Genomic DNA, 21,314 nt, shown 5'->3' with positions numbered 1-21,314 from the left:
TTACACTCAGTGCAGCCATCTGCACTTTCAGGAAATATGCTAATGCTCTGAGAGTAGTTAACAGGGTAGAGGTTGCAGGATCAGAAGCAGAAAATCTTTAGGAAGTTTTACATTTTACACCCTACTGAGGTTCTCCAGTGGAGTTGTGAGTACTCCCCTCCTACTATTATAGTCTACACCTCATCATGCACATTTGCTTCCCAATGAAGACATGCTAAAATGCCTCGGATTGCTCTTACTAGTAATTACTAAACATGCTAAAATGCCTTGGATTGCTCTTACTAGTAATTACTACAACTAGTAATAACCACTAGTTCTGCAACTGAGCTAACTTCTCAACTTCAGTGGCTATTTCCTGTTTTCTACTTGGCTTCTCTGTAATACTGTCAGCTTTCTGCATTCCTTAATGGATTTGTTTCTCTGTGTGTACGAATGCTGACATGTACAATGATGATGATACTTAGTACCATACTATACTAGCTGAAATCAAATGTTTTAACAAAGCATCTTACAACAGGTGAATTCTGTCTTGGTCACATGATAAAATGTGTTTAGGAATGATTTTCAGAGCTGCTAATCATAACAACTCATTTAACATCAAGATCTACAGATTTGTAGCACTTTTATTGATCTGTTCATTAAAGCATTAGGATATCTTCTAGCAGTCCTTCGATTTCAAGTTCAGCTTTTGCACAATTTATAATATGCTGATAGACAGGAAAAGATACATGGCAACATTTTTTTAATACTGTATGACTTCTGTTTTTTCCTCCCCTTGTTATCTTTTTTCTCTGGTCCTATTTATGGCTTCATTCCTTATCCTTCTCAAACAACTTCTATTCCTTCAATACCTAAAATCTTATGAATGTGTTCATTTTCTCTTTTCTTCTCACTTTTGTGCCACTGTACTGCCAAATTGCTGTCTTTCCATCTTTGCATGTTAATGTGGCTATGATTTCACAACTTACGATGGTCAATGTCATTATAATTTAGATTCAGATCTTACCTACTGCAGCAAACCTACAAATGACTAATAGCTACCTTTTCCCTATCTTGGCTATAACTGAGCTAAAAAGGCTCTAAAAAGACGTTGATGTTAAACTTCAGTCTCTCTTAAAGCTGCAGTTGTCAGAGACCTAATAGATAGCAGCGGAACGTAAATGGCAATGCAGAATATGGAGCGGGAATTTTAACCAGCAGATTAAAATGGAAATAAGCAAATGGGTGTGAATTGGCAACTGAAAAGTTCCTATCCATACTGGGTGATTTGCAGCTTGGGAACAACACAGGTGAAGCCCAGCCATGAGCCAGAGGAGACACCTAATCAAGGCACAAAAGCTCTACTGAAGCAGTAAAGGTGGCACCAAGGCAGGCCGCCCAGCAGCCTGCTCCCACTGCTAGGGGGTTTGCAGACCAGGACAGACTGTCAGACCCTGCAGTAGGCAAGTCTAAAAAGGCATGTGCAAAAGGAGACGGGAGAGACACAAACCCAGCAGTTATCTTCAGAAGCAAAACTCTGTCACTAAGTTGGAAGGGCCACAAAGGCAGTAGGAAGACAAAAACCAACGTAAGTGTGGGAGAGAGAAGAATGTCAGACATAGCAAAAAATGCTGTGAAAGAGCCGGAGCGACAGGAAATGCCAGACTGAAGAAGTAATGTTCAGGAACGAGGTGAGAAAATGGGGCTCCTCCTTCCCCGACGCGGCACTCCTCGCGCATCATAGACTGGGAAATAACAGGGGCAAGGTTAGCTATATGCTCTACTGCTTTAGACAAGCAGGCAAAGGTGCATCCTGCTGGTCTGCTGTCCATCAGACAGCTCTTTAGAGTTTGTTGCCAGTATTTTCTGCTAAGGAGAGTGATCTTGTTCTGGTAGGGCACAGTCAGCATTCACATGGTAGCCTGAAATAAGGAAGTCTCATCTGCTGCTATTTTTCACGGCTGCAATGGCTATAGAGAAGACCACACTCTACAGGATATGCTAAGAACTAACTGAAGTATCTGAATGAGTTAATACATAAAACCCTGTAACAGCTAAGCCATTTCCTTCAATGTCCAAAGGAAAACCAACTAGTTAAACTAAGAAATCTGATGAACAACTGGACTGTCATTCCCGTCCTCCCCTCTGCCTCTATCTCATTTGTTGTTGCAGTAGTATTTTTCTGGATATTTTTACAGTCCTGAGGACACTACAGTGATAAAAATAGCTTTATCAATATTCACAGGTGCCGATAAAATCATATTCTCACCTATACATTATTTCTTGACAAGAGAGGTCTTTTGCCTGAAAAAAGAGACGGTGGCTTAAAGATTATTGGTTTATTTTCTCTCTGCCTTTTTCTACAGATATATTACAAGCTGCTAAATAACATTGCTTTCCTGTTACTGCTGAATACTACAGAGATGCCACAAAACCTAAACAGACTGCTTGTAACAGGATCTAAGTTTTTAAAGTAGTGAACTTAATGAGAAAGCTAGACTTGTCTCTGACTACACGAATTTTCTATAATAACTGTCCAGATTTATGCCAAAGAGCAGCCAGACTCATCAAAGACAGGAATAAAAAGGCTCTTTTAGACCTTAGAACTCCCCTGTCCTACAAGTGATAGCAGTGGAGAGCATGGGTGAGAGTAGTGGGAGGAACACAGCAGCCCTGGAAAAAAAGTGTTTTAGCAGGGTAGGGGTTGGGGTGGTGTCGTGTTGTGTCCCCCGCCCTCAGCCTCTGACTCCCACTGTTGTCTTACTGCCTCCTGACCACGTTGCTAGAGCTGTGAGCATCATCTCTTTCTCATCCCAGCTCTGCTTCCCAAGAGTATCAATAAAGCTAAGCCCAGAAATGACATCTCTGCCTGCCCTCCACTTACTTAGAATAATTCTGGCTAAATACACCTAACACGCCTGCATACATTTCTTCTCAGCATTGCTCTAAGTAGCTCATGTTTAGACATTCTACACATTTTCAATGCCCCCTGTACGTCACTATCATTTGTTTGCTTACCACACTTGAAACGGAAGAATATTTTCTTTCTTTCCTCACAGACAGAAAAGCAAACAACTGAATGGAGCTGAATCAAGCTCCTGTAATTAAATTTAAACAAAAATACTGCCAAAAAACAAACCAACTTTTGCGGTAATTTTTCAGTTCTCTTACCACTGAGATTATTGCTGCATCCTTGATTGGTTAACCTTCAAAGATTACATATTCTGTCCACTGCAACATTTTAAGAGGACGTTGCGAAAAAATCAAAAATTATATGCTTCAGTTGATAGCGAAAAGCCTGAAAACAATACCATTGTCAAGTAGGCTACAATAAGAGCTATCACAAACAATCACTATGCCAGTAATTAAGCAGTCGTAAAAGGAAGTTACCCTCTGACAATGCTCAACGTTCATTCCTCTTTTTCCCACCGTACCCTCAGAGCTAGGCAAACAAGCTGAAAAATAATCTAATGTGCTAGGTGACTGTGCAGTGAAGTTTTGTTTCCTAATTATAAATACCGTGCCTGCGCTCAGACAAAAGAAATCCCATTGAACTGATGTAAGCTCCTCTCATAAAGAGCTGCAACAGAATTAAAATACAGCTGCCCGGTTTTCAGTAATGAGGTCCTGGGTGCTTTGCATCCTGCTGACAAACATCTCCCCTTTTTCTGTCTAAAGTAACTGCAACAATAGAGCCGTTAATCAGAAAATCTTCTGCATATCAGCCTCTCGGAGTAAAGAGATGCTTACCTTCTAAAGACTTGAAGAGGCCTTTCTATTGGGAAAATAATAAAGATGCTTTACTGCTGCACTTCAGCATCCTTCTTTCTGTAGCAGTTTACTAGGAATACAGATCCTCCACCATTTTCTCGTCACGTGGCTAGTGGTACTGCTAAATAAGGGTGATCACCTGCCTTCAGATAGCTGGCTGCCTGAAACAGCAGCTACCGGGCTTTGGTTAAAGGAACGCTTAAATGAATGCAGAGCTGAGCTTCAGACATGAAAATTATTTTTTCCCCCACGTTCCCTGTGGAGCTTTGTCTGAGCATCACCGAACTTTGATACGGCGAGTCAGCTGGCAGTAGTGAAAAGCTCCCTGCTGTTTCATTTCAGAGCCCGAGGAAAGGTTGTGATGAGAGACTGCATGACAAAAGTTCTTACGGATTCAGCCCGTCTCAGCCCTTATTTGTGTTTGCATCAATGATTATAGAGCACATGCATATTCAAACATGCTTTACATAATTTGTTCGGTTTGTAATTCAGCTATGGGAGTGCATATGCAAATTTAAAAAAAAAAAACACAAAACAAACAAAAAACCACCAAACAACCACCAGTTCAGAAAGCAAGGTGAATTCTGGGAACACAAATTGTATGAGCACCAAAAAGCAATGCTCATGGCCTGTGCTCTTGACTGTGTTTCTTACGGGCGTGCTTGAAGGAAGGAGATTTCTTCCCATGCAGTGCAGTCCCACAGTCTCCTTCTATAAAAGCCTGTCCAGGGTAGTGTCCTAGAAACTCCAGGTTTCCTTCCAAATGCAAAACAGCTTTCAGTCCTATTCCCTTGCAATCCTGTGGGGGTAAAACTGCAAGGCAACAGGCCCTAGGAGAGCCTAACCTTCAGCTAGTTTCTCCCTTCACACCACGCAACTCCTCCTTGAAGATGAGTGACATGAGAGCTGGAGATGCTTTCACATCAAACTGCTAGGCCATAAGCAGTCAAGAACAAACGAAAGCCTAACCCCCTTTTCATTTGTCAGTACAGCTCCACGCTCACCTACAGCACAGGGCAAATAAAAATTCAGTGGCTCCCACCTTGTTCTTCATGGTACTAGTGATTGTACAGGGAAAGCTCTCATCGTCACCTGTCTGCTGCAGATCTCTCGAGAAATCAGCCCCCAGCAAGAAGAGCAGGCCAACACCAAGCATTTAAAAAAAACTAAAAAATCATTACTGATGTGAAAATACATTTCTAAAGAGGACACTGCTGCAGATGTGATCTCCGATGCTACTGTCAGCTAGTAAAATTTCCAACAATGGGAATATTTTTTAGCACTTTTTCAACCGGACAATCTTTCATTAATTTGAAACCAAAAGTCCAGACACCCAGAAGCTGTATCCAGGAAATAGAGCTATAAAGTATTTATGTACAATAGAAGTCATTAGTAGCTGTATCCAGGAAATAGAGCTATAAAGTATTTATGTACAATAGAAGTCATTAGTAGCATGAAGCTATGATATTAGTAATGCGGCAGAAGCTATGGCCTTGATCCTCCATGCTCAGAATGACACAGAACATCTTTGAGACATTGGGACGCTCTTCTGGGACCCACTAAGCTCACTGGGGCTCACTGTCAAAGTCAGGTCTGGGTCAACAGGGTTGTTTCAAAGCTCGTTAATACTTTACGCTGAAATCTCATGTCATTGATCACACTGATTGGAATAAATTATATAGTGAATTATTTCAGAAAACCATGGGATTTTGAATAGTGGGGGAGTTTTTCTTGTGACCACTAAACCACACAAGCATAGTCTAGGTCTTCTTGCTTTAAGAAAGTTGCTCTATCAGACCAATCTCACCATACAAGTAAAATTTCAGGATTTTTACCTGAAATTTTTTTTAGGTATTTTTAAAACTGTTTTTCAGTCACTGAAGTGTTGTTCTCTTCTTGTTAAAAGGTTTATATAAAGTACTTGGTATTTGGCATGTAAATGTTAATGCTGTTTTTACAAAAATGTGATCACCATATTGGCTGCTGCTATTGTTTAACAGCTGGCTCTGCAATGGAAAACTGGGTTTTTAGTTTTAATTAATTTTCAACCTCCAGATGGTGATGGAAAATACTGTATCACCTCAAAACTGATAACAAAAAAGATGGTTGTCATGACTTCATAGGTCAAATCAAGTAGAGGGAACAAAATGATGTTATTAAAGCCCATGCATGAACAGCATATGTTGTTACTTCCATCAATAAAAAAGGTTAGCACTGAGATTCACTAACATTAAAATAGATTATTACAAATTACTATTTTTTTAAATAAAACGTTTTAATGAATTTACAGCTACATGTTGGAAACTTCCCTGCTCCGAATTCGTCGCAGGGATTCTTCTATTTTCACAGAAGCAACATCTTCGCAAAAGCTAATATATAGCATAGAGCTTCTAATACATAATGTATAGTATTATAATGATTATAATGGTATGATAAATAATAACGTAAAATACACTCATTATATACTATCCTACCCCAAACTCACATGAATGTTGAAATCTCAAGAAATCTCAGCAAAATTAAAGAGTTCTTGCACATGCCAATCTAAACATTTTATTTAGTTTCAATTAGCTTTTCTACTTTTGTTACAAGGCATTAACTTTCATTTACATGGGCTTTTCTACAAGCAACCTTCGCAGTTGTTGCTCCTTTCCTTAAGTGTTTGTTTTTAACCTTTAAAGTATGCTCCTTGTGTTTAGTCAATTGTCATGCTTTGTGCTGCACCAAGTGGGAGACCCGAGTTCAATTCCCATTTCAAGTCCATAATCTTGTAGTTCAGCAGGAGCTGGAAGCACCACTGAAGCAGCGTGCCTGGTCCCCAGAGTGCCTGAAACTGCTTTGCAGCAAATCTGGCCAATTAATAAAGAATCTTGACAGGAGTGAAAGATGACAGCCACACAGGTATGCAATGAAAAAAGGAAACGGAGGCATCCAAAGGGAAGTAAAGGTTACTTTGCAGAATGTGGACCTTAAACTTACACCAGATTTTCAGTGCTTTAGGTATCCTATATATAGGAGCCTGCATTGCCCATTAAAGCAAGAAGCAAACTCGGGCTCCCTAATTCATTGCCTTATCCTGGCTTTTGGGTGACATTTTGAGAAAACACTGGGTGAAACCCTTGGTCCACTGGAGTCAGTGAGAATTTTTTCTCTGGTTCCATTCTGTCAGTATTTTAGTTCTGGATGTCCAGTATTGGACATTGATATTTGGCTTGAAACATTAATACCTTTGAGATACATGATGTGCATTTGGAAAAATCACAGAGGTAGCAGAGTAGACTCAGAACTCTTATTAATCTTGAAATAGTCACAGCTTTTTCTTTCATTATATTTAATTATCTTTATTCACTGCCAGCTACAGGCAATGTGATGAAAACAGGTTCCTCTTAAAGCTGGATTGCTTACAGTACTGGGCAATTTCAATAGCCAGCAGTACAGCAATGGTCACAGAGAGGTATTTTGGACAGAAACAGTGGAAGAACTATCTTTTCTAAAAAGTCACTATACAAATGCGCCAAAAAGACTGATGCCTGCTTCTTTGAGAACGTGCTGTCAGAAAGATAAATGAAGCTCTCTTTTGTGTAAGCCTTATTCTAGTGGGTTAAATAAATCTTGGTAGTTGTACAAAATAAATTGTCTTCTGCTCAGTTTTGCCACCAGTTTTTCCAAGCTCTCCCACAAACCTTCCAAACATCAGTGTCCTTGTTTCTACTGCTCTCACTACTTCTTATTCCTCAAGTCAATACATCATTTCACAGTATTTCCCTCAGCTCTTTCTAACTCTTCCTACTAAGGAAAAGGAAAAGAGCAAGAATGATATGGTATACACAACCACTAACACAACCGTAGGAGTGTGCTGGCAGGTAGAAGCTAGCATAGCCATCTGCGGTGTTCTCCCTCTGCCTCCTGACCACTGTATTACCACCAAGCTTCATACAGCTCTCTAAGACAGGGCTGCTTCTGTCAGGAAGAAAATGACCTCCAGTCTTCATAAATTTTACTCCTGGCACAGCTCCAGCCACAGCAGCAGCAGCGAAGTATGTTATTCTGCCTACCCAATATTCGTACAGCACTCCACAAATTCTTCCTTTTAAAATGCAGTCACTCTCAGCTATGGAAAGAAGTGTAAAAAGCTATTTTCTTTCTGGAAAGAGTGACATTAACAATGTGATATCAAATCTTTTTGTACTTTTTTATAAGGCCAAAGAAACCTCCAGGGTTTACTATTTCTGGTGTTTGTATTTTACCGAGACAGGTTTATACATTTTCTTCAGTGTCTTAATGCTAGCAAGCATCCTCATACTTCTCTTCCTGCTGCTGCTTTTTCTTGCAGAAGAAAAACAAGACAGGAAGGAAGAACTTTACCACCAGCCACAGACTTTCTTAAAACCCACCTGAACAGCTAGAGTTGTTATGCTTGACATTAGGATGAAGGGGACAGTGACCAGCAGACATCAAGACTTTAATGCACTTCTTCATTCTCTTTTTTGTTTATGCTTTCTGTTTCAAAACTTTAACTCTCTGTTCTACAAAACTGTCAATTTTCTGAGACAAAGTGGCAGACACTTTCTGGATGAGAGCAGAAAATATGGCAAGTTGCATGCTTTACTGACTCTTATTCCACTACCAACGGCACCTACTTCAGCACAGTTTGCAAGCAGGAGCTTAAGTTATTTCTAAACAGGGACATGTGAATAAACTGTAGATTCAGAAAAGGGCTGAGAAGTAAGTTACTGAGTAAATGTCTCCATAAACTTTGGACTACCATTTCAGTTGTCCGTGGGTTGGGATGTCCCCATCATCTATTTGAGTACAAATGATGAGTTTCTTTATTCTTCAGAGGTACTGTGTTTGTGCCATACATAAATACATGAAGGTGAAGTACATACCTAAAAAAAGGAACCTAATTTCTGTACCCTGCCAAGGCTATATATGAAACAACAATCAGAAGGCCACAAGGAAAGCCTCCTTGCAGGAAGCAAAGGCTGCACTACAGAAAGCCCTGGCTTCAGGAGCCACTTCTAAAAGCACTATCACAGAGATGGAAGTTAGAGGTTCAGAATGCAAACTTAATTGCATAAAGAAAAGATATTTGACAAAACATAAAAATAAGCACAGAACAGCTCTAGCTATCCAGCCAGACCTTCAGAATAAGGGTGCTTAATTTTATGATACCGAGAAGGCTTAATTAACCATAAGCTAGGAAATAGACTATTCAGTCAAGGCAAGAGTCATATTTAATGAAGAATCCAAGAAACTTTCCTGAGTCAAAATTATGGCCTTTCAGAAGTACAAGAATTCAGGCAGTAGGACACTTCTGAGAGCTGAGTATCAGTTACTTAGACTTCAGTTCTGCCAAACCTACTTCAATTCAGTTCCACCAAAGCCTACTTCAAAGATGTAAATCTTTGGTGGACTCAGAGCCTGATGATGAACACCATCAGGCCATCCAGAAATGCTATTGCAAAAAGAACAGAAGAAAAGCCTTAGTTTCTTCTCTTCTGTGATGACACCAGTGTTTCTGTGCTAACCTCCCATAGGCTGGAAGTTCTGCTCTATCATGTTGTTTTAAACTTTGTCACCCAAGAAGAGCAGTTAATTTCAGGCTTACAAGCTGCACATTGAGATATGTTTTAAGAAGGAACTTTGGTTTTTAAATTGTCAGTGAAATGTGTTAGAAAGCATTGCTAATTACACACTTCTACCATATCTGTTGCTGTTTATGTAAGAAGTGTAATGAAATTGACATATAATCTAGAAATAATTATCTCCATATGCGTTTTACTGTTTCTACCATAATATTTTTGTGTGTGGTTTTTGTTTCAAAGGAATCAAGGCCTCTGTGATCATGCTGTGGGCATGTGTAGGGATATCTACATGTGTCTCTGCTATCCCCTAAGAAGTCTGAAGTCATTATCTGACTGACCAAAGACATAAGCTTATTGCAAGTTTATTGAACATCAGCTACCAAGCACAGGGGAAAGTGAGGGGAAAACAGCACTGTAAAGGCAATCTCTATTAGATATTAAATCCTCATACAAGAGCAATAACTGTAATAACAATAATGGTAGAAGAAGACTTCCATTAGATTTCAGACCTTACCATCAAAAAAGTCTAACAAGACATAAACACAAAGGAAAGTAGATCTTACTGGTTCCTATATAATTGTTAATGTGGATGCTGAATAACTTCCTTGCTTTTCTTTACTTCTCTGGGCCTCAGCTTCACTACTGTTAAGGACAGAAATAGCCACTGCTATCCACTGAAAAGGCATTTGGTATTAAACAAATATTAACTTCTGAGTCAGATAAGAAAAAAAGCCTACAGTGGAAGCTATAGTGACTGTATATATATTCTATACCAAGAAATACTGTATCCTTTCCTTGCAGGATGCACCATAGTCCATCATGAACTTCAGTTTCCGCTGAAAACACTCCTAAATTAACATGTTCCAGTTTTGGACTTTAATGTGGGAATCAGCCTAAAAGAATGTACCAAGCTCTAGGAATAATGAATGCCTACATCTGAAACACCAATGCAAACTATGGTGGTGTACAAGAGTCAAGGTTTTACTTTGGAGACTTACAGAAATTCCTAAAGAACAGCAGAGTTCTTCTCAAAGTGGATCTAACAATTCATAGAAATAAGATGTTAAAAACCCCTATAAATCCATGGCCACAGGAATTATTTTTCTAGTACCAGTTTAAGTTCAAAAATCAGATTCTTTTCTTCTGGTATCTAACAAAGAATCTTACTGCTTCAAAATTACCTCAACTCCATTGGGCCAATTTATAAAAATCATCACATACCTAGACCAGTTTTCTTTTCCTCTCTAAGAACATCACGGGCACGTAAGCATGGCAAGTCAAACCCTGGGATGCTGCCTGCATGTAATTAATCAGTGTGACTTAAGCAGGGTCAACATCTGCTTTTAATTTAAAATGCTTTATGGGAGACAGACGAGTTGACAGATGATTTTTTCATGTCAGATTTGCAAGCCTGTAACTAGCCAGCACCTCTAAACAACCCCTCCTTTTTCGCGTCTCATTCACTGTTTATTCTGAGCAGAGGTGGTACGTATTTTTGGATGTAAAGTTTTTCACTAGAAATTACTGGTTTGTCAAAAATGAGCTTTATTCATTGGAATTAGCTGGTTTTGATGAACCGTGCATCATTTGATTTTCCCAGTGAAACCCTGCAGAGATGATGGAGGAAGATGACTTCTAGGGTGTGAACTAGTCCTAACGAGCAAACCACCTCAAAGTGAAAGGACGTTTAGTTTTCCTAGATCCGCAAATCCCAAGCGGCCCTTCCACATACTAATGTGGATTCAAAACAGCTGCTTGGGACTTTTGCTTGTTTTGCTTCTTCCAGATTTCGCTTTTGTAGAAAATTTCAAAGTTTCTACTTTTCCTTCTGGAATGGAAATGAGAAGCTCGGAGGACTGGGTGCAACAGAAATGTTGCGCCAACCAGCTCTACTGTTGATAGTTTCAAGGTCAAGCACTCAGCATTTGGTTTATTTCAGACCATACAGAACTGGGGAGTGCTCATCTTCTGCTTACCCTTCTGAAGATTTGCCTCTTTCTTGAGGGCAGCAGATGCTAACCTGCATCAATAAAAGCTGCCACTGCCCTGCAGAAACAGAGCCCCTCTCATCTCATATTCTCTTCATGCTGTCCGTCCAGTTAGATCGAAGTGATTTCAGCCAGGGGCAAGCATGGGAGGCCAAAGTGTGCTCTGTACACTACTCAAAACCTTGTCTGTCAAGAAAACCTATAGTCCTACACAAGTACTTAAGTTTAAGCCTGCAAGTAACATCATCATATTTCAGACTTTCTGAGACTGGGGTTTCTGTTTAGGATGAAGCCAGCACTTACTGTATATTAAAAATAGCTCAGCTATAACAGTGTCTGATCTTGTGGTAATGATATGCTCTGAAAAATGTGTGAAAATGTGCTTAGAGGGGACATATTTTAACAAGTCGGGGAAAATAAATCACGGCTATTGAACTATTCATTCCTGAAATCATAATAAAGTGTGAACTGTTTGTGGTGGGGAGGAGGGCAGCAAAAAGTTGTGCTTTTCTATCACAGATTATTTGTACATGCTGTTATCACGGTTATATTGTCATACGGAGGCATGCCACCTTTAAGGGAAAAAAAAGCCTACTGATAAAATTGCAAAATTGTTAGTGAAAATGTAAAAAAAAAAAAAGTCTAAAACAAATTGCAAGCCAATTAAAACGTGACAATAGAGGTTGTGAATGTGACGTGTATTTTATACTGAACTCACAAGTGCTTGGGAGAAACTTGAAAAAAAATAAAAAATCAGTCTTGCATTTCACACAAACAATATGTTTCCACAATATGTTTCATACCATGTATGTTCTTTTGAGTAAGTGCAGTTCAAAAGCAGTAAGAAGCACAAAGCCATTGCACCCCCTAGTTTTATGTGTACTGGGAAGTTTCTTTTACTGTTCACAAGAATTGCACTGCATAAACACAACGCCGGGTTCCTTTTTGTAAAACTGCAGCATGTCAGTTGCAGATGCCCAGGAGAAATGAGGTCAGCCTTCCACACTTGCCTCTCTGGGGCTACCTTAGAAGTCCACTGTAGCAGTTAACAACCTCCTGGTCGTAAAGGATAAGGAGTCAATAACAGAAGCACCCTCTCCAAAACACTACAGTAAATGGAGGTAAGAGGGTCCTCTCTCTCTCCATCTGGCGACACGGCAGAGAGACAGCAGGCGGCAGTAATGCTGTCAGCACAGAGGCTGCACTTCCACCCAAAGGCAGGTGGAAATATACTTAAGCTGACTCAACTGCCAGTCCAGTCCGAACAGACAGAAATGCTTCTCAGACCTGACTACAGCTTGGAAATAACCACCAAGAGCATAATTTTCCATCGTCCTTTTCTTGCCTCTATAAGCAGCACTTTTTCTGACCCCAGGCCTCAACCTCCTGCTGTCTTCCTTCCCAGCAGTTCTGCATTAGGCAGAGACAGTACGTCATTTCGATCCCTCCCTACTCTCATCAGTGTCATTGCACGTGGACTGGCGATACCACCAGTACCTGGCTTTGGCCTGTGTTCCCTGACCACATCTGCTTCAGATTTAAAGGTAGATTATGAAGTCTATGGGATTTCACAGGAGGAAGAGAGACTTATTCCTGCAAGGAAGTGGCCTTACACACTTCCTGCATTGCAAAACAACTCTAATTTGACTCATATCAAGAAAACAAGAACCAAGGCTATGTTTTTACAAAGGGAGGAATATAGCGATACTTAAATCATGTAAATATAATTATTGCTTCAGACTTGAAAATCTTGCCATCTCTTCATAACATCATATACTTCAATAACATTGATAACAAGTGAACAGAAGACTCTTGAAAGGAAACAGGTTGGTCTTTCCTTACCCTGATTTTTGACTTGATTCTCTTTCTCTGTTGAGAAGCATTGTTTCCTCCTTCATTTCTTGTTCTGTTGCTACGTTATTTCCAAGTCTCTGTTGAGAATTTGCTTCCCCTGCACCATCACCACCAACCACCTGCAACACATGTGTTCCTGCAATGCCCGAACTCTCATTCTTGGTGGTCAGGCTGCCTGAAGAAGAATAGCCTTCATGTTCAAAAGATTTCTGAAGGGGAGTTTCTACTTGAAACTCTGCCAAGGTGTCAAGAATTGATTCCTTTGCTACAACACCTGTCAGTTCTTCACCAGAATGTCCAGACCCTGATTTTGGCATCTCTGTCTCAGCAGAAATTTCTTCAGGTGACTGAATTTCTTCACTGACTTCATTTTGGCCTAATATAATCCAGTCCTCATCTTGCCCGTGGCTTTCCTGTGATCTCCTTTCATCATCAAGTTTTTGAGGCACAACAGAACTTTTCTCTTCTAAGTGAACAGAGTCCCATTCAGTCCCACTTACAGAGTGATCTTCCCTTTCATTTGTAATGGAGATTGGCTGAAAGGTATCCAAGGAGCCTGGTGAAAAGTCTTCATGAGATTCTGTTTGTTCAGCTACATTAGCTTCTTGAAATGCAAAATCACTCTCATTTCTTTCAAGGGTATCCTTCGTTAAAGGTGTATTTTCTTCCTCAGAAACAAGGATGTAATCCATCTCCAGTGAAGCTGGATCTCGGTGCACCTGCATCCTCACATCTTCCTTACCCTCTGCGCTTTTCAGTTCAGGGCTCTCAGAGGAATTTCTCGGCTTATTTTCCCTACAAAGTAGGGAGTCAGTGCCAGCTTCTAAAAAAACAGGCAAACAGAAACTCCTTTTAGTTTTTGAATTACTATTTCAGTCACCATGATTTCTTTAAATGAGTACAGCGAGATAAAGCTCTTCTCAGTTTGCTTTGCTCTGTTAATGTGTACTTGAATTTTATAGCATCATCATCATCATTATTATTGTTAAAGATTACACATTAACACTGTAATCATTCCTAAGGGAGAAATGATTCAGTGCCCCATATGCTAGGCCCTGTACAAACAACAGAAATAATGTTCCTACTTCAATGTTTAAAAGCTTTAGATCTGTCTAGAAGGGTGATGCTAGAGGTCTGCCCAAAGTACAGAGTTTTGTACATCAGGGAGACACACAAACTTCAAACTTCTCTCAAAGCCCCATCATTCAGCAGTAATACTCCAGACATTTCCTTCTTTCTTTGTCCTATGAACTTGCTCTGGAAAACAGGTTTTCTTACCGTCAGGTGATCTTTTATCTCCACCTGGCGGTGAGTTGAGATCAGTTGTTTCTGCTTCATATTTTCCTATTGAAATCTGAGAAGCTCCTAGAGCTACTTCAGACTCGGAGAGTGAAAGTACTGATGTGTGATTTTCCTGAAGGCACTCGGTGGATGTGTCAGACACCTGATCTTTAATGCTGTCTTTGGTCATTAGGATGCCTTCTGCACCTTCCAATGGAGTTGGCAGTGAAAAAGGTTTTTCCAAAGAAACACTGTCACAAAATGGCTGCTCTAATGAGAGCTCATCCTTTGCACACTCTCCACTGCTAGAGGGTTCAGCATCAAAAGATACGTGCGATGGTGGAGTACACACCACTGGTGATTGATCACTGGACATTTCCTTAAACACAGGAACATTGTTTTCAATTACATCTTCAGATTCTTTTGCTGTGTCATCAACCAGTAGATTATTTGAATCAGATTCATGACCTTCATTACTAACAGGCAGAAAGGATTCGGGAAAGAATATCTGTTTATCCTTTGATTCCCCATCTGCCACTTCACTGCCTACTACTGTCAGTGTGTTCATTCCACCATACGTGCTTGCCGGGACATTAGTCACTGATGTGTTCCTGCTGCTATCTTCTACCCCCATCTCAGATTCATCCATACATTCTTCTGACATGTCTAGCTCATCACCAGTTATTGCTGTATGGTCAATACCAGAATATTTTCCAACTTCAGCCAAGGCACTACTTTCTTCTAAGCTTTGTTCTGACCTATCAAGTAGAGGGAAGTCCATGGGAACCAAATGCATTTGGGAGGTCGCTATTTCAGCTGTATCAGTTGGTGTTCCTTGATGGCTTGCAGGAGTAAAACTTTCATGAAGCGTGTCTTTTAGATCTAAGGACATCACTTCTAAAACTTCATTAGTAATTTCATCTGACTGAACTGGGTCAGTAACAAGTTTATTTTCTAGACCATATTCTTCCAAAACTGCAAATTCAGAAGGCTCCTGAGTATTAGAAGAGATTAGCTGATAGGATTCATTGGTCCTTCCCTTTTCATAGTCCTGGGGGCTACCATTTTCAGACTGTGTCTCTACCTCCTGCATCACTGACTGACACTTTGAATCAAAAGCTGGCTCTTTACTCAAACTTGACCACATGTGAACTGGCTGACTATCTTTGTCTTCAGGCTCCACCCCAATCTGAGAAGATGGGATAGAGGCATGCTTAGCTTCATGCTCCTGGCACACGTCAGGGCTGCTTGATGCCTCTGAACTATTGTCTTGGTCACAGTGACTTAATATATCCGGATTTGCACCATCTGATTTCAAAGTGACAATCTGCTCAGCACTAGTCCACAGGTCAGGTTCCACTGAAAAGAGCTGATTACTTTCTTGTGTGTTATCCTGTAAAATATCTGGGATAAGTTCAGTTTGGGGAACTAATATACTCCATCCTGGACTGGACTTCTCTGTCATTTCGAAAGATAAGTCTTCTACAGTGAAAGCATCTGTCAGGGAGTCATGAACTTTCACAGTGTGTAATCTTTCACAGGTCTCCTGCTGCTGTTCTTGAGGAATGAGACTTGCATTTCCCTCATTGTCTTTTGGTAGGTCCAGTACAGTGATTTCTTGAACTGATGTGTTTGGCATACCTTGTTCCTCATCTGAAAAAGGATTCTGTGCAGTCAGTTGATTTTTCTCATCCGTAGGAAACAATGGCTCTTTCAAGCCCCTTTCTTCTCTATGCAGTATGAAAGGATCAAATTCTTTGAACTGTACAGCGTCTTGATCTATTTGACTATCAGGAATATTCACAGGATGTACTAGCCTTTCATTTTCATCACAGTACAGGGGGGAAGGATGATTTCCATCATTACTTGCATTAGTGAAACGTCTTTCTGCTAGTTGTTCATCTTGTGATGGTGATACCCAGGAGTCCTCCTTACTAGTTGTTAACTGGTTTGTTGCAGAGTGACTTGAAACAGAATACTGATCTTCCAATTGTTTTTCTTCACAAGGTTGTGAATTCCACCATTCTGAACTGTCATCTGGAAAACCAAATGTTCCTACTGTGGATTTTGGATCAGTTTTTAAATCAGCTTCCAACGACATACTCCACCTGTCCACAGCTTTTGAAGAACACTCTTCTTTATCACCAACAGCAAAAGTCGGTGTAGTATCTTCATTCATTTGATACAAATATGAGTCTTCTCTGCAACCTGTTTCTTCACTGAAAATACTCATCTGACCTTTTTTCTGAAGTGTTTCCCAGTGACCTAAATATTCAGAAGTCTCATTATGCTGGATTGTAGTCAAGTCTTCCTGCAGTACTTTCCCAGCTTTAATTGTTTCAGGATTTTCATCCAGGCCCACATGGACCACCTCTCCCACCCCAGATTTTGCATCTAAATCGTCTTCATTTGCATCAGGATTTGTTGCACTGGATTGAGCATAATCCTCTCCAATTTCAGATACTTTGTGCTGTTTCTTTTGATACATGGAATCTTCATGAATCACTTCTGGACATGCCTCTGAATTCTCTGAATCCTCATTGATGTCAGGACTTGATAAAGAAGATACAGTATCATCATCTACATGGGCATTCCAAAAATCTAAGCTGTTAGGAACTTTGTTCTGGTCAGTGCTTCTTTCAAATCTTTCTTCACATTCATTCCCAAATGCATTCTTTTTACAAGCATCTTCAAGATTTTTATTATTTTTAATATCCCACATATCCCTACTTCTTTTCTGATGACTGGGAACTGGAAGGTCTCCCCACACATTCACAGATGTATCACTTAAATCAGGACTTGTTCCACTTGAGTGTGCATAATCATTTATTGAATCACTCCACACATTGTCTTCTTCCAAATAACTTTTGATCTGTATATCCTTTGAAACACTACTTGTGGTGTTTGCCATTTCAAGGACTTCACTTGTCTCAGGACTTGTTCCAGGAGATGGCAAATCTTCACATGGATGTGAATCCCAAGGAGTCTGGGGAAAACTGTCACTAAGCATTACACATGGCTCTCCGCAAAGATTATTAGCAGGTTCTAAATTTTCAGAGTTTTCATTTCTCACGGAACCTATTTCATGTGAAAAGGAACTTTCTAGCACAGACATATCTGTAATGTCAGGAACACTGACATATTCAGAAGGAGGACTCTTCTTAAACTCATCTATGAAAGACTTTTCATGAGTCCTGTCCAGTTCTGAGCTATTTTTGACAGCTACTAACTCAGAATTACAAATGCCTGGATGGCTAGGAACCTCTTCATGTAAGCCCTCTTTCACTTCTCCTAGTGCTTCTTGTGCTTCCCACATCAAAGGAATTGATGTGGCTAGGTGACAGCCACTCTTACCAGAGTCATTAACGATGCCTGAGCTTCCAGGCATTTTAGAAGAATTATTTTCTGGATTATCACTACCCTTATCAGAACTTTCAGAGATACTTTCTATTTCAGGACTTGTTGCATTTTCTGTCACTGTAGTCTCCTCTTCAGCTTTCTTAGAAAGGAGCTCTGATCTTTCACTATTATTGCAATTTTGTGGTTTGGAGTCATCAAAAGATTCATAACTTCTGCCTTCCTCAGAACCACTGGAAGAAGACTCTACATTATTCTGCAACAAGTCTTTCCTCTCTTCCTGACTAACTGGATTGCTTTGACTGGAAACCGACTCATTCTCTGTGACTAATATTTCCAAACTAACACTATTCCTCATTTTTTCTGGGGAGCTGGGAACGTCAGTAGTTGACCTGTTTTCTTCTGAATCTGCGTTACATGAAGACTCACTTTCCTCTTGCACTGCTTTATTACAAATGTCACTAATAACTTGCTGTTCACGTGTCTCATCTGTTGTCTTATATTGCTCTTTTTCCTCCTGAGAGATGACAATGGCATTGTCCCAGCCTTCCTCACAACCCTGCTCACTCTGTAAACTCCATGAGTTCAGCTGTGGCGCTGAATCTTGACTATCCAGGTTTTCATCAGCATCAGCCGAGTTTTGTGCTGCCTTCTTACTACGTATCTCACTCCCCAAGTCACATATTTTCAGATCCAAACCATTCCCAATGTCTGAAGTTGGCGTAGATGTGTCTGTGCCTTCTACAGGAACACTGTTGACTGTTTCTACATTTTCAGCTGCAGTCTCTCTAGTATTGAATTCATTCTGTGGTGGAGATAAGTCATTCACTGTTTGATTGCATACTGGTGCTATTCTTCTGTTTTCAGATATAGACAAGTTATTCTCACTGGCATGTACCTCAGTTGAAAAACAATGATCACCTATTTGTTCTGAATTAAGGAAAGGTTTAGCAGAGGCAGAAAGAGCAATAATTTCAGAATTTCTTTTTTGTAACTGGGTGACGTTATTTAGGGGAGTGTTCCAGATGTCTGTGCTTCCAGCGCTTGCAATAGGCATGTTTCTAGGAGATAACAGTTCCTTATTTGGTTTCTCAAGCACATCTGTCTCAGCCAAATTTGGGTTTATCAATTTATCAATAACTGTTCCTTCGTCCAAATCTTCATCTTCTTTTTCTCTTTCGTCTTCCACATATGTAGGTGATACGTATGAATCAGATGTTGAATAATTGGTGTCTGGTGGAGAAAGAACTAAATCTTCACCTATGTTTGATGAACTAAGATCTGAATGTTTATACAAGAAAGTATCCTCCCACGGCACCACTACTTCTGTTACTTTGTTCCTGATGTTTTTATCATACATGTTCCAGGTCTCTATGTTTTCAAATTGGGTTGGTCTATGTTTCGGGTCACCAAATACAGTTTTTTCCTCTGTTTGCAGCTTGGAATTATTTTGCATATTGTTGAAAACAGAATTTGTATTTTCAGATTTTCCATATTCTTCTACTGAATAATATCTTTCTTTATCCCAGGCTTCTGGAGATACCTGGATAGGTGGATTTTCAGTCTCATTGTCCGCTGTGATTTCTGAAGAATCTGATAAACTAGTTTTTGATATGGTCCATTCCTCAGGAATATTCATGGATTTTTTTTCTCTGTCCAGTTTGGGCATGTTCCATACATTTTCTGAGGATCTAGCAATATCTCCTGCATCAAACTTAGTCCAGACTTCATACGAGTTTCCAGCTTTGTCTTCACCACTACACCATGCATCTGATATCACAGGTGTTGGCTGACTGATGTTCCATGGGTCAGTGAAGCTCTCTGGTTCTTGCTTTGTCTCCTCTAAAGAAGCAGTTTGCAAACGTGAACGTTCACGGTTTTTCTCTTGATTCTCATGGTTCCAATTATCTTGTTTAAACTGATTATCCCACAGACCTGCTCTCATGTATTCCATTTGCTTTGGCTGTTTTTGGAGGAATATAGAATCTGAGGCTCTTCTATCAATATGTTCTCGTAGCAAGGGACTTTCTTTACAATCTTTCCAGAACACAGGGCTCTGAAATACAGATTCCTGCTCACTAGAACTCCATGTATCAGCATTTCTGGACTCTAGGTCAAAGCCATCCCACCAGCTCCCATATCTAACACGAGACTGCGAATAATTTGTGCCATCTATTTCATTAATTTTTTTAACAACATCTTGTGGGAAAAATAAAGGCTGCCCATTATCTAAAGGTGAAGTTTCTACAAGACTGTTCATAGGAGTTGGTGGAATTCTTGAATCAGCAGATTTCAACATTTCAGGTGAAGAAGAACCACCTTCACCTAAATCGATCAAACTTGAAGTTTTCTCACATGTTTCTCCTGGATTCTCATCAAATTCAGCTAAATTGTCTTCCTCATTTGTTCTCATAAGTAAGTTAGTTGAATAATTTGCTGTATCATTTTCTAGCAGGTTTGCCTCATCAAGTTCTTTCTGCACAGTGAGTTGTTGTCCTTCTGATGAATCACTATTAAGGAAATAGTCTTCTGCTGGGGAACAATCAACGGAATGAGAAGATGACTCAGATGGAGCTGTAACCGCAGGTGCTAGATCAAAATTGAAAAGATCAAAGTTATTGCTGTTTTCCCCAGACTGAGGTTTTTGTTCTTCAGCTATTGCTCCTTCAGGAATAGGGCTGTAGGAATCAAAGCCAGGCAGAAGACTGTGATGGGAAGCAGCACCTTCTGCAACAGGGCTATCATCACTAAGGAAAACAGAACTCTCCTTGGAAGACCGGCTGCTTCTAATGGTAGCCAATCCACTGTCTGGACTCACAAGGTCTACATTAACATCAACGTGGGCTTGCATAGATCCATTTAGGTCTTGCGGATTTTCTACAAAATTGGCAGAACTGGGCTGTGGTTCTACATCAGAACCATATAACTCCATAATACCAGAAGATCCTTGTGAAAGTGGAGCACTTCCAGCAACAGCTTCAGTAGAAGAAGTTCTACTGTTTGATACCATTTCTGGTTGTCTTCTATTTATAACTTCCTTAACTAGAAGAAAAATTTGATCACAGGTCACCAAAGAATTTTCTTGATGATAAATGAGAATTTGGTCACATCCACATTCTAGAGGATCCAGCTCCAAACACGGATTCTGACATTCTTCTAATTCACAGCAGATCTGTTGAAAAATAGGATGTTTCAAAAGCCATTGCAATCATGGGCATAAGGGCTTAAATTCTTTAGCAATAACATACACATAGATGAGTTCTGGTCATTACCATTTACAATGTGTTTGCTCACCTGTTACTGCCAAAGACACGTTTGTGTAGATCAGAATACAGAATCAAGCGAAAACTTGTAGGAAAAAAGATCATTCTGTTTTAACTAAACTGAAAAATCTTGTCTCTTTCTGTGTTTCTTGTAACTGTACAATTTTGCTATTAGGCTGGTCTGAAATAATCATAAATATCACAATCTTTCATTTTGCATCATATAAATAATG

General features: G+C 39.9%; 1 protein-coding gene across 2 annotated transcripts in view; it reads right to left on the bottom strand.

Annotated features, from left to right (window-relative positions):
* PRUNE2 (prune homolog 2 with BCH domain) overlaps positions 1–21,314 on the bottom strand; it is a 148,191-nt gene that overhangs the window by 41,654 nt on the left and 85,223 nt on the right. For both annotated transcript variants that reach the window (XM_054185408.1, XM_054185409.1), the window contains exons 8-9: positions 14,459–20,990; positions 13,169–14,003 (exon numbers count right to left, since the gene is read on the bottom strand). In XM_054185408.1, coding sequence (XP_054041383.1) covers positions 13,169–14,003; positions 14,459–20,990 — 7,367 coding nt within the window. The remainder of the gene's footprint in view (positions 1–13,168; positions 14,004–14,458; positions 20,991–21,314) is intronic.

This window comes from Rissa tridactyla, chromosome Z (genome assembly GCF_028500815.1).
Source record: "Rissa tridactyla isolate bRisTri1 chromosome Z, bRisTri1.patW.cur.20221130, whole genome shotgun sequence".
In the NCBI taxonomy this organism is placed as follows: Eukaryota; Metazoa; Chordata; class Aves; order Charadriiformes; family Laridae; genus Rissa; species Rissa tridactyla.
The sequence above is the reverse complement of the archived record's forward strand: the minus strand, read 5'-3'. Positions and strand labels throughout refer to the sequence as shown.